Genomic DNA, 13,452 nt, shown 5'->3' on the forward strand with positions numbered 1-13,452 from the left:
ATCCTGTACCGTGTAGTATTTTTTATCTTTTACTTATGATTTGTCTGATTCATATCTCTTGTTTCAGTAGCAGTAGTTTGTTCTTTATTGTGTTGTAGTGTTCTCTTGTATGAATAACTGTCATTTATCTCTTCCTTTGCTAATAGACTTTTAGGTTTCCAGTTTGGACTATTCTTGGCTATTAATTTTTGTACATGTCTTATGGTGAACATAAGCCATCAAAATATTTCTATTTCTTGGATATATGTCTAGGAATAAAGCTGCTGGGTCAAAGGGTGAGCATATATATGGTATAATAAGTACTGTCAAATAGTTTTCTAATCCATATTATCCCTAACCATGCGCAAGAGCTTGTTTGCTCCACATCTTTCACCCACTCCTAGAACTGTCACTCCGTTTCATTTCCATATAGAGTCTTTTAGGTGAGTTTTGACCATACTTAGGTGGTGGAATCAAGAACACTCATGGAATTTCTATAGCTCCTATGTGAATTGTTTCTTGAGACAATTTTTCATGTTAGTTGTCTGCATATGGCTTTGGTGTTTTAATTTTAGTTGATACATTTCCTTTCATCAAAAGATAATTTTAAAATAATCCTGTTTCTTCCCTAATGCTTAGAGAGGGCTTTTAATTTGTTTTGTTTTGCTTTTCCTTTATCTGGTCTTTAAGAATTAGGTTTGGAAACAGTGATTTGGAAATCTAATTTTATTTCCAGTTGGATCATTTGTCCCAATATCATCTGTTGAGTAATCCCTCCTTTCTCCACTTATTTGAAATGACATTTTTACCAAATAGGAAATTTCTTTATATATTTGGATTTGATTTTGGACTTTTAGTTGTTCCTGCCCCTCCCCCTTTTATTCTTTTGCCAAGACCATTCTGATTTCATGGAGCATCTCTGGCATGTGTTGTAATGTCTTCTGTAGGCGATGGCTGCTTCATTAGTCTTATTTCAAAAATTTCATGGCAGTTGTTTCATTTTTCATTCTCCAGTGATATATCTTGTTTTCCAGACCAACCCCTGTTGGGATTCTGATTGAAATTGCATAATAATTAGGAAGTATTGACACTTGTATAGCGTTAGGTCCTTCCATCCAGCCATAGGTGTAGGAAGACAGAGAGATAACATGGTAGAGCTCTGACCACAGACAGTACGGAGAGAAGGGAGGAAGAATTGGTAGGGTTGATGGAATAACTAAGATCAGAGAAGATCTCTTCTTGGAGGTGGCACTTAATCTAATGACAGATTTTTTCTGTCTTGGGCAAGGGTAAGTGGTGGGGCCACTTCCCAGGATGGGGAAGGATGTAGGGCTTTGGAGGAGAAGAGGGGAGATGGAGATGAAGATGGAAGATGAGTGTGTGTAAGACACTGTTATTAAATAAAGAACCCTTTAACTAGTTTTTTTCTGTTTAGATTACCATCAAATCCAGATTAATTTTCTTAGCTCACCTCTTTAATTATTCTAGTTCCTAACTGAAGCTACCTTTGATGACTTTCTCTTCGCTGTGGGACAGCCTTTCACATTGGCATTCAGCCTCCTTTCTGGCCTCCTCACCCAGGCCTTTATAGCGTTAGCCTGTGTAGCATGCTTTGATTGTTTTTGCTCCTGCACCAGTCTGCCCCACAAGGTATCCTATCCCCATGTTTACCCATCTGGAAATTCCTCCTAGGTTCTGCTTATTTGACTCCACCCCTCCCTCACGGCACAGCTCAGCCTCCTCTTCAGCCTTCTCTGGTTGCTGGTTCCTCTTATGGCTTCCCTGGGATTCTCCTGCCTTGGTGGACTCTTTTGTCCTTCTCACATGGCCTTATGTCATTGGCCAACCAGTCAGAAACAGTCTACAAAAACCTGACATGCCCAAGTGCAATGGGAGCTGCTTTGGGACAGTGTTACATTTTGAAGGATGCATGGACATGTGCACACATGTGCCCATGCGTATGTGCACACATGTGCCCATGCGTGTGTGCACGCACACACACACACACACACATGCACACACACACTGTATGTGCAGCTGGAGCCCAGGAAGAATGGACTGAAACAATGGCAAAGTAAATGCTGACATACCCAGTGGAATGTTATCACAGGATAACAGTTGAATCTTACTCCTTCAGGATATCCGCGGTATTCCTAGTGAGCACTTGAATAGAGTGCTGAAAACCGTGCATTCAGCAAGACATGAGAGAGAAAGACAAATGCCCAACATTCAGGAAATTCGAGAATTCCTTGAACATCAGGTCAGCTGTAAAATTGAGGAGAGAGGATTACTCTTTACAGGTGAGCCTGTTACCAAATGCCTTTTCAAGGCCATGTATGGGAGCTTACTTTAACCACCTTCCACAATTCTAAATGGTTTACAAATGCTGGTACTTTACAGGCAACTCTCTTACTATTTGTACTGTTGAGTGCCCTGTCTTTCACATTTAAAAAATAAGCCCTGGAGTCTGGACGCAGGCCCCAGAGACAGGCTTGTTTCTTCCCACGGTACCACAGTGTTGCACCGTGACATTTCGCTTTTCACTTACTGATTATAAAGGCCACAGAGACTCATGAATGATACTTCTCTTCCAGATAAGCCCAGTATTTCTCAAATGGAAACCCTTTCAACTGGAGAAGTACCCAAAGCAGTCCAGCTTCCTCCCAGAAACAGAATATTGGTTAGACAAAGACCTGTTTATACTGATAGAACTGCTCCTGATCCAAAGTGAGTATTTTCAACCCATATATATATATATATATATATATATATATATATATATATATATATATTTTTTTTTTTTTTTTTTTTTTTTTTTTTTTTTAATTATTTGCCTTAGGCATCTGGGGCTGCCATAACAGTATGCCATAGATTGGGTGGCTTAAACAACAGAAACTTACTTTCTCAGACTTCTGGCTGAGGGGTGCCAGCATGGTCATGTTTGATCGAGGGCTGTGTGCAAGCCCTGCAGAGTGCTGCCTTCTCTCCGTGTTCGTATGTGGTGGAAAGCAACTTCTGATATCCCTCTTAATCAGGGCAGTAAGTCCATCATGGGGCTCCCCTCTACCACCTCATTTAAGCCTAATTACCCCAAAGTCCCTACCTCCAGATACCACCACACTGAGGATCAGGTGTTCACACGTGAATTTGGTGGGTACAAATGTTGAGTCTCTAACAGTGAATCACATCTGCAATAGTTGCTCTCCTTTGTTGACATAAGTAAAACACAACAAATCACCAATTCCATAGAAATTTGTTTATAATGTAGTATTCACTCACACACTTTATAAATATTTTTCTGCTGGTTTTTTTTTTTTAGAATTAAGAAAAATGTCATAGAAGATCCTGTTCCCAGAAAGTCATTGTCTGTTACGTGAGTACGGGGGCCGGTGGGGGGCATTTTAACAACTCTCTTTACTGGACATTCCTTTCATCGTAAATTACTATCTCAGAGTTGGTTAAGCATCATTGTTCATTTGTGATTCCTTTGTATATATGTTTGTGGCATATCTTTTTATTATCTGTGTCAACAGAACTTATCACATCATGGTCTCCACACTTGTCATTCTCATGTATTCCCCCTTCCCCCAGCTAGTGTGGAGTAATTTCTTGACAAGTATATTTAAGTCTAATGGATAGTGTTGGGTTTTAATGGCCAGATCCATGGCAGTATAAGTTTCACACATTATTTTCCTGTTCTAGCTCCTTGGGGTCTTGACCATGACCCTAGATCTTATTTAGTTCTGTAAGGATACTAGGAATCCTTGCTTTATCACCTAACAATTGTGTGCTATGGATTCAGTTGACTACTGTTTTAAGCCTCAGTTTTCTTAAAAAAAAAAAAAAAAAAAAAAGTTATGTAACATGGCATAATGCTGTCTTTTTCACAGGATAATTTTACAAAATAAAATTGGGGCTGGGTACAGTGGTGCACACCTGCAATCCCAGCTACTCAGGAGGCCCAGGAAGGAGGGTATTAAGTTTGAGGCCAGCCTGAGCAACTTAGTGAGACTGTGTCTCAAATAAAAATAAAAAGGGCTACAGGTGCCACTCAATGTAGAGCACTAGCCTAACATCCACAAAGCCCTGGGTTCAGGCCCCAGTACCACAGAAATAAATAATGAAAATAAATAAAAAGAGCTTGGCTCAGCACTTGGCCCTGGAGGGTACTCAATAAATTGTAGGTTATATTACTGTGAATTAGACTAATTTTATTGTAATTGAATTTCATCACTATTTCCTTATTCTGGAGATACCTACCGTTGTCATAAATGTACTGAGGAATTATACAATAGAGAAAATAATGATTCATCTTTCCAAAGTGTTTTTCATGAATGTAATTCCATGGGATGAGGTTTTTTCATGACTGAAACAACCTTTACAAGACCAATGTGTTATCTGGAATTTAGGTACTCTATATATATTCTTTCTTTAAATGAACAAACACTGCTCAGAACTTCTATTTCACTTTAAACTGGGATATTTCAGGTGATAATATAAATGAGATTGTATGTGTAAAAAACAATAATTTTTTAGAGTTTTCTTATGGGAAATGATTTTCCTTTGCTGAGAAATGTTTTTCTTAGGCATGTAAAAACTAAGACTGTTAAGAATGCACACTTGGTTTAGAGGGAAAAGGCTGTAACTTCAGTCCATATTGACAACTGTGGCACACGATTGGCAGGTCTGGATCTGGAGTGACCCCACAGGCTCCTGGGCCTCACCACAGTCTTGTCTGTGGCCATGCGGGGTTAGTTTATTGTCTCTGGGAGTTTTCTGAGAAGGTTCCCACCACTTTAAGAGGCTCATGGTTTGTAAGTCCTTTGGTTTCGCTTTGTATAGGACACCTCCCTTCAGTTCAGAGGAAGAGCTGGATGAGGATGACCTCATCCAGGCATACATGTCCCCAGACTTACTTCCCGTGCAGTCCTCTAAAAGCAACAAGACTAGCTATGGAAAGAGCAGCATCAAAAGTGACACTGACTGGACTGAGGGAAGCGAAATCGAGGACTCTGACATTTCTCCCAAGCCCACAGGTGAGCTTTTATCACCAGAGAACCTTCTGGAAATTATTTAGGACAGTGGTTCCCAGCTGGGGGCACCGAATGCAGGGAGTATGAACTGGGAGAGTTCACCAGGCAAGGCTGGGTCTTGTCCAGAGGTGCTGCCTAAGGAAGGTAGATACACTTATTGGCCAAGCTATCTTCTAGTTGAAAGAGAGGCAGAAATTGGGGGTACCTGGCTATATTGGTTTCCCAGTGCTCCTATAACAAAGTACCACAACTAGGCAACTTAGACTACAGAAATGTCCTGTGTCACCAATTCTGCAGGCTGCAAACCATAATCAAGGTATTGGCAAGTTCAGCTCCTTATGAGGTAAGGATCTGTTCCAGGCCTCTGTCCTTGGCTTGTAGAAGACCACTTTCTCCCTGTGTCCTCACATCATCGTCCCTCATGCATGCCTCTCTGTCCCAATTTCCCACTTTTATAAGGACAGTGGTCACAAAGACTAGGGCCTACTCTTAGCAACCTCCATCATTTAATTACCTTGCCTCTAAATAAAGTCACACATTCTAAGGTACTAGGGGTGAGGACTTCAACATGTGAGTTTGAGGGGACAGAATTCAACCTGTTAATACTGTTCTAATACACTGCACTGCCTTTTGGAGATGGGATGATTTTAAAGAAAGACAAGGTCCTAGTCTGTGTCTGCTGATAACATGCTAAAGAGAAATAATTCTGTTTAATGTAACTTAGGAACTATATATTTTAAATATATTACTATTATTATTTGTATGTCCTTATAGTTATGTAAACTATAACCAATGCATTTGAAAATAACTCATATTGTTTTGGAAGGTACCATTTAAATACTCCAGATTACCTCACTGAATTAATGTTTCTGACCATATAATTATTACATGAGTTGGTCCTTGATTAAAATGAAAACTTTTGTAGCTTCTTGCCTGGAGGAGCATGACTTTTTTAAAGTGTTTTTCTTTACTTTTTAATCCCAAAATATTTCAGCTAATTTTATTTTAATAATATGTAATTATGTACAGGAGCTTAGACTCTTTCTAAGGTGCTTGTAAGGTTATTTTGGAACTGGAGATAGATACAATTTTTAACGACCTGTCTGACTAATTTCTGTTGTTCCCATAGTAACTGCCATTAAAACACTGACCGAAAAAGTTGAAAAGATGGTTTCACAGCAAAAAAATGTGAATAAGCCAGTTGGTGGGATTAATGTGGCTGAGGCATTTATCGCAAAAGAAGGATTACAAGAAGAACTAAAGGTAAAGTCACTTTTACTTACTAAACATACATTAATTCATCTCGATAAAATATAATTATTAATATAGTAGAGGTTAAGATTTTTCACGTCAGTTTTGCATTTAAGAATCAAAGATATTGGGGCTGGGGATGTGGCTCAAGCGGTAGCGCGCTCACCTGGCATGCATGTGGCCCGAGTTTGATCCTCAGCACCACAAACAAAGAAAGATGTTGTGTCCACCGAAAATTAAAAAATAAATACTAAAAAATTCTCTTTAAAAAAAAAAAGAACCAAAGATATTGGAGTGATAATCTGAAATCCAAAATCTGAAATGTTTTGAATTATTATTATTATTCTAGGGATTGAACCCAGGGACCCTTTACCACTGAGCCACATCCCCAACCCTTTTTATTTCTTTGGAGACAGGGTCTTGCTAAGTTGCTTAGGGCCTCGCCAAGTTGCTGAGGGTGGCCTCAAACTTGAGATCTTCTTGCTTTAGTATCCCAAATTGCTGGGATTATAAGGAGCCACCACATCTGGCTCAAAGTATTAAACTTTTTGAACACCCACTTGACACTCAAAAAGTTTCCGACTTGGGCTGGGGATGTAGCTCAGCAGTGAAGCCTGTGCTTAGCCTGCTCAATGTTCAATCTCCAGTATCCCCCGCCAAAAAGGTTTCAGATTTTAGATTGTTTTGGATTTCTGTTTTGGATTTAGATTGTTAAGGATGTTCACACCTGGTAAAGTCTATGCAAATATTTCAAAATCTGAAAACCTATAGAATCTGAAACACTCTGGTGTAAACAGTTTGGCTAGGGGATATCCAACCTGTAATAATGCATCATATGTTCATCAAAATATCAAAATTCTGTCATGTTTGATGCTTGCAGATATTACATGACTTGGACAAAGAAATGTGAATGGCTAGACTTTGGGGCCTCCATATCCAAGTCCAGGGACTTTTCTCATACAGGGATAAAATAGGGAGGTCATAAAATAGGGACTTTTCAGGGATTAGCCCTTTATGGAGCTGGAGTCAGTAGAGAGATGCTTCAAAGATGTATGTGAATCTTGAGTCAAGGATAGGCCCAAGCTCCTCTGCTGCATCAGAGAAGAATGTTTCCAGTTCTAACAGCCTGGATGCCAGAGAGTCTGACTGCAGCTCTCCTGTTATATTTCTGGAAAGCCTGTCTATGTTGCCTGGGTCTTCCAATAGTAGTCATTCTTTTTTAAATTTTTCACTAAAATTAGATTTAATTCCTTCTTCTTGTTCTTCCATGGAATCCAGAGCATTCTGTCAGACTATTTTATTAGTTTGTGTTTCACAAGCTGAAAGTGACAAAAAGCCATATGTCATCAAGAGAGCTAACGTGCCTGCCCTCTTTTGGAAAGGGCAAACTGCAAACATGCTCCTTTCAGGGAGTAGCCGTCCCTGCAGGCTCTGTGTGATATGTGCCACCCTGGCCTTTAGAATTTCTTGCCCCCACTGTAGTTTCTGAAATTTTCCAAATTCTTGATTTGTAGAGAAGAAAAATATATTTCCGTGGCATGAAACAAGAAAGATGATTCCCTTAGCATTCAAAACGCACACTTCCAAATTCAGTTCACTGCCCTGCAGAAATCCCAGATTTGGAACCTGTCATTCCTGACCTCTCTTATTCAGTGTCAGCTGCTCAATCTAAGTTGCTAAATGATTGAGGGGCACCAGCTGTTTCTTGAAGAAACATGAATTATCTCCACATATTTTAGTGCGCAGATGTGGACGACGATGACTGGGACATATCATCCTTAGAAGAAGAAAATTCCTTGGGGAAGAAAACTGTGAAAGAATGGAAGGAACCTCCACCATTGAAGAATGAATCGAGTTCTACTCAAGTGCCAAGTGCCTGGGTTGCTTCTAAACCTAGGGGATCCAAAACAGAAGGTTTGCTGCTTTCTTCCTCAGTCCTTTTTCTGACAGCTTCATCTTTATAAGTATCTATTTCAGTTATGCTGATATGTCATCAGACAAAAACACTGTTAGCATAACCAAGACCTTGATGCTTTATGTCATTTGAATAAGGACTATGTATAACTTATTGATTTGTATATACTTAGTAATCATTTTTATTTCGTATTTTACTTTAAAAAATTTTTAGATTGTAAACGTCTATACAAATATTCTCTTCATGAAGATAGAATTAAATTTTCTGATCATACTCTTGAATGAGACCATTTTTCTGGCAGTCTTCCTATACTCCTGTTTCCTATTAAATATTTTTTAAATTTTCTTTCAAGAAGGTTTTTCCTGTAGTGTTATAGTCAGTGGGATGAATTACAAATGAAATAGTTAGAAATGTTTCCTGGCCACCTGGGCTAGAGCCTGGATAAGTTCAGTAACTTAACTCTCAGTAGATTAAGTTTTTTTTTAATTAGAAAATGGTGATTTATATTTTTTTAGACAGTAGAGGATCTGGCTCATTTTTGCCGTCCATTATACCTCTCGTGTCCCCCTCACTATTTTTGTACCCTGGCATATAATTTTTAATTGGTACCATAGATTCCACTTTTGTACTTAAAGCTTAGCTATTATAGATTTAACTGCTTAAAGTATTGATGGGACAAATCACTACAATATGCTGATTTTAAATCCTTTGGGAAAACTGGGTGAAATGGTGATTCCATTCCAGGTTTTCTGAGGAATCTCCATACTGCTTTCCAGATTGGTCGCACTGTTTTGCAGTCCCACCAGCAATGCATGAGTGTACCTTTTCCCCACATCTCACCAACATTTACCATTATTTGTGTTATTGATAATTGCCATCTGACTGGAGTGAGATAAAAATCTCAGTTTAGTTTTAATTTGCATTTCTTTAATTGCTAGAGATGTTGAACATTTTTTTCCTGTATTTGTTGACCAGTCATATTTCTTTTTCTGTGAAGTGTCTGTTCAGTTCCTTTGTGTGGCTGGATTTTGTAGGAGCCTCTGCATAGCTCATGGAAGCCAGGGGCAGGGGTTCCTGATCAGATTCAGACACTGGGTGATAAATGACAGTGTGAAATTACGGACTTTCTCAGGCTTACCAGTGTGCCTGTTTAACTGCGGGCACCTCCTTTTCTCTTCCCACAGTTCGTCAGGAAAACGAATTGAGCACACTGAAAAGCAGCTTCATAACTATGGCTGACTGGAGCACATTAAAAAGCAGCTGAGTAACTGTGACTGACTGGAGTGACCCTGCAGATACTTAACTACAGAAGCCAACAGGAGTTCAGCAATGGCTACATGATTCTCAAGCTCCTGCCTTTCAGCGTTTCCCACGATAACTAGGAAGCCAGTTCAGAGGATGAGGTTCTCTTTAATGGCACTTGGTACAGTATTGAGAAACAAATTGTCCACAGTATTTGGAAGCATATAAAGGTGTTTGACTTCTTAAGAATAATATGTCACTGAAGTCATAAAGTGTTTTCTTTAGAATGGTACTCTAGTGTTAAGTGTATTTTTTTCAACTAATTTTTAAGAGAAAATTTTTCAGCTTCTCACGGGTTTTGGTTTGAATTATTACTGCGTTTTAATATATTTTAGGTTTATTGTCACATTGAAAGTGTTTATATTATAAACTTCTCTTAGTATCTTTAAAATTTAATTAGTAGAATCTACAAAATATTGAGTTAGATGGGTTATTTTTCATATAGAAGTTTAGAAAAATATAGCCAGGCCCATGTTAAATACATTTTCCTAAATTACTTGGATCATATTAGGCCTTGAGCCACTGTAAGCATGTTGCTACCAGTTATTTTCTGCAGATAATCTTTATCTTGGATATTTTACAAATGAAATGTAGCTATTTTAAACACCAGTTAATTTATCAGAATATGGAAAGATTTTGCCATAGCTGAATCATAGTTGTATGTAGTTTTTTTGTTTGCCTTTTTAGTCTTTTTTTTTAATAGCCAACCCATATTATAAAATACCTCAAAACTGATTGTTATATTCTTGAACAATGACATTGTCAAAGTTCAGACTTTTTTGCATTTTTTTATGCTCATGGTACTGTCTGTACTTTGTTTACCCTCCAAAAGTAACATTTTAACTGAATCGTTTGTTGGGTTTTGGATCTTTTTGTCAATCTTTCCAGTAAAGCCCTTTGCACACCATTGTGACTGTGGTGACTGCGATTGATTCTTAAAAATGATTCCAGATTTAAATTTATCTTCTGAGAGGGACTTACTAAGGGAGAAGCTTGCCCTGATAGCTATGCCACATAACATCCTAACCTTTGAAAAATGTTTCTTCCTTCCCCAGGGAAAGTAAAAAACTTGTACCCATTTCAAACCTGTAACAAATTCCTGCAACTTCCTATAGGGAGCATTTTATGCAAATATACTCACTTTTCATGGATGTTTCTAAAAGCTGTCATGAAATAGGAATCATATTTTCATGAGGTAGAACAGAAATAAGCAGCTTGCAAAAATATTGTGCCTGAGCTAGTCCCTGGGTCCCCTGGTCACCCAGTCATTGCTTCAGCAGGTATTTATTGAGATACTGGGTTTTGGTTTTAACATGCATCAGAATGTTCTTTAAAAGAACTCTAGAGATGAGACCATTGTCATTGTCCTCATCCTAAAGATGTGAGAAGCAGGTACCTGTCAAAGACCATATGACAAGAGCCCCTTTAAACCAATCCTCTGCTCCAAATTGTCTGCCAGAGCAGTGAAACAGACTTTTCCCAAGTAAACCAAACATTTACCATGTGTTTGTGTCATAAAAGCCAATCCTTTAACTCATCTGTTTAGTTGTATCATTTTCTTTTACCAAATTTCGCCTGTTCCTTTTTCCTTGAACTGTTACCTTGTAGTGTCATTCGCTGGTGCCCAGCTAATGCACTTCTGGTTACTAAGAGGACTTCTCTGTCCCCTGCCCTCCCTAAATTCTTCAGTACTATCTAAACATTATCTTTACCAGCTCAAATTTCCATTAAAAAACATGTGTTTTAAGTGCACACCCACACAGCCCTGTCCGAACACTGGCCTGAAACATCTAATTTATTGCCTTTATGTCTTTCAGTTAATCAGTATCTCTGGAAAAAAATAATTAAGTACTCACATGGTATGGAATTTTTTATTTTTATTAACAAACTGTCACTTGCTTTTCTTTCCATTGAGCACTTCCAAACACTTGATTTTCAAGACTTTCATATGTCAGGAAAATATGTTCATTCAACTACTGTTGGGATTCATATTGTACAGTTTCTCAGAAATATAATAAGGTATCAGTTCTTATCCACAGCTTGAAACTGTATATTTTACCCTAGAATATCCTAGTTCAAAGCCCTGGTTCTGTCACTATCATGGCAAGTTAAACTCTGCTTTAATTCCCTTTCCTGTAAATGCAGGATAATGGAAATACATGTCTCAGGGGTGGCTGTAAGGGTGACTGATTTAGGATGTGTGAGTTGTGAGTTGATTGTGATAACCAGGGCATCATGGGCATGTTCTGGATAGGGCTGGACCTAGGAATAAGTCTGTTCAGAAATCACTGGATCACCTTACATGTCACAAAAAATGGTGAGACTCTCAATTACCCTGCTTGTTCCATAAACAGCACCTGGAGACACAGGGGAGCTCAGCCCACCAGTTCTAAGTGAGACAGGTACCACTGGGGACCTGGGACTTCCTTACTGGCTCCAGAGTCAACCACAAACAGTGTCACTAGCTCAGCTCATGCTGATGCCCTGCTTTCTGGGTCAGAGAAGCCTAAGTAGTTGCTTACTATGGATGTGCCACATAAAGGGCAGTGGCACCCTGGCCTCATTAACCCTTCCTTAAGCCATCATAATGAATGACAGTAGTGACAGATGGGTGTCAGAAAGTAGAAGTTGACTCTATGCAGCAACCCATAACATGCCTATATAACTTGGATTCCTTTTAAGGAGCTGCCTTAGATTGTCCCCATACTGTTTACAAGAAACCATTCTTTGAATGCCTTCTGTTTAGTTATATGAGTGAAATAAGGAATGGGGTCAGACCTTATTGAATGCCTGAAAAAGCTATATGACAAATACTACTTGCATCTTTGGTATTAAATGCTTTTCATGTTTTCTAAAGGTATAAAATGTACAAATCCTGTAAATAACCTTTTTATTTTTTTTAGAAAGCCACAACAGAAATGATTAGTATATAACTATGCAAGAACATTTACATCCACACAATCAACAAATTCTTCAAATTCAGGATCATTTTGTGAACAGTCCACTTTATAACAAACTCAAGGTACAGCTTGCCAGCAGGGCTCTTTCAGACGTAAGCATTTTTATCAAACTGTTTTGAAGGGTTTGTGGTTTTAAAATCTCCTTCTCCTCCGTGATACTTTGTCCGAGAAGACATGACAGATGTGGCCCCGTTGTATGTATATCCCATTCTGAAAGGCAAAACACAGGTCGGTAGAGTGTGTTCTTACACGTAGGGCAAACAAAAATCGGATGAAACTGTTTCCATTAAGTTTAAGGCTTCCTCTTTCTTGTTAGCCTTCTTCCCTCCTCTGGCCTTGGAATAGTTTACTGTAGTTACTTTTTTTTTTTTTTTAGTTCACTGTGGTTTCTAAGTAGCGTGCAAGACAAAGAATCTCTGCAAAAGAAGCTCATGACTTATTCATCTGTTTGGATATTGTTGTTTTTTTTTTTAATTAGTTTTTAGTCTATTTCCCATTCCCTATTAGATTAAATATTTTTAGGAAAATCAAGTTTTTATTTTATTTATATGTTTTATTTACATTTATTTTATTTATATATTTTAAATCCATCTTAGTAGTTTAATTTTTCCCGTAATTTTTATTGGTGCACTATAGTTGTACATAATCATGAGCTCTGTTGTTACATATTTGTACATGTACACGGTGTAAGAATATAATTTGGTCAATATCTCTCCACAGCACTCCCCACCCCCCCACTCCCACTCCCCGATCCCTTCTGAGTTTGACTTATTTCACTTAACATGATGGTCTCAAGTTTCATCCATTTTCCTGCAAATGATATAATTTCATTTTTCTTTATGGCTGAATAAAACTCCATTGTGTATATAAGCCATATTTTATTTATTCATTCACTCACTGATGGACACCTAGGCTGGTGTCATAGTTTGGCTATTATGAATTGTGCTGCTGTACACAGGGTTATGCATGTATCACTGTAATATGAGCACTTTAATTCTTCAGGATAAATACC

The 13,452-nt window shown here is 38.3% G+C and overlaps 2 protein-coding genes across 8 annotated transcripts in view; one reads left to right on the forward strand and one right to left on the reverse strand.

Annotated features, from left to right (window-relative positions):
- Dzip1 (DAZ interacting zinc finger protein 1) overlaps positions 1-10,387 on the forward strand; it is a 70,034-nt gene extending 59,647 nt beyond the window's left edge. For all 5 annotated transcript variants that reach the window (XM_046454757.2, XM_058582784.1, XM_058582786.1 and 2 more), the window contains 7 exons: positions 2,117-2,279; positions 2,574-2,706; positions 3,299-3,352; positions 4,822-5,015; positions 6,142-6,275; positions 8,003-8,177; positions 9,363-10,387. In XM_046454757.2, the coding sequence (XP_046310713.1) occupies positions 2,117-2,279; positions 2,574-2,706; positions 3,299-3,352; positions 4,822-5,015; positions 6,142-6,275; positions 8,003-8,177; positions 9,363-9,442 (933 nt within the window). In that variant the 3' untranslated portion in view covers positions 9,443-10,387. The remainder of the gene's footprint in view (positions 1-2,116; positions 2,280-2,573; positions 2,707-3,298; positions 3,353-4,821; positions 5,016-6,141; positions 6,276-8,002; positions 8,178-9,362) is intronic.
- A 950-nt stretch (positions 10,388-11,337) lies between these two features.
- Cldn10 (claudin 10) overlaps positions 11,338-13,452 on the reverse strand; it is a 101,347-nt gene continuing 99,232 nt past the window's right edge. For all 3 annotated transcript variants that reach the window (XM_046454760.1, XM_046454759.1, XM_046454758.2), the window contains exon 5: positions 11,338-12,650. In XM_046454760.1, the coding sequence (XP_046310716.1) occupies positions 12,527-12,650 (124 nt within the window). In that variant the 3' untranslated portion in view covers positions 11,338-12,526. The remainder of the gene's footprint in view (positions 12,651-13,452) is intronic.

The sequence above is a fragment of the Marmota monax genome, unplaced genomic scaffold (genome assembly GCF_021218885.2).
Source record: "Marmota monax isolate L192 unplaced genomic scaffold, Marmota_monax_Labrador192_F-V1.1 WCK01_AAM20220418_F8-fsc00026, whole genome shotgun sequence".
Taxonomy (NCBI): Eukaryota; Metazoa; Chordata; class Mammalia; order Rodentia; family Sciuridae; genus Marmota; species Marmota monax.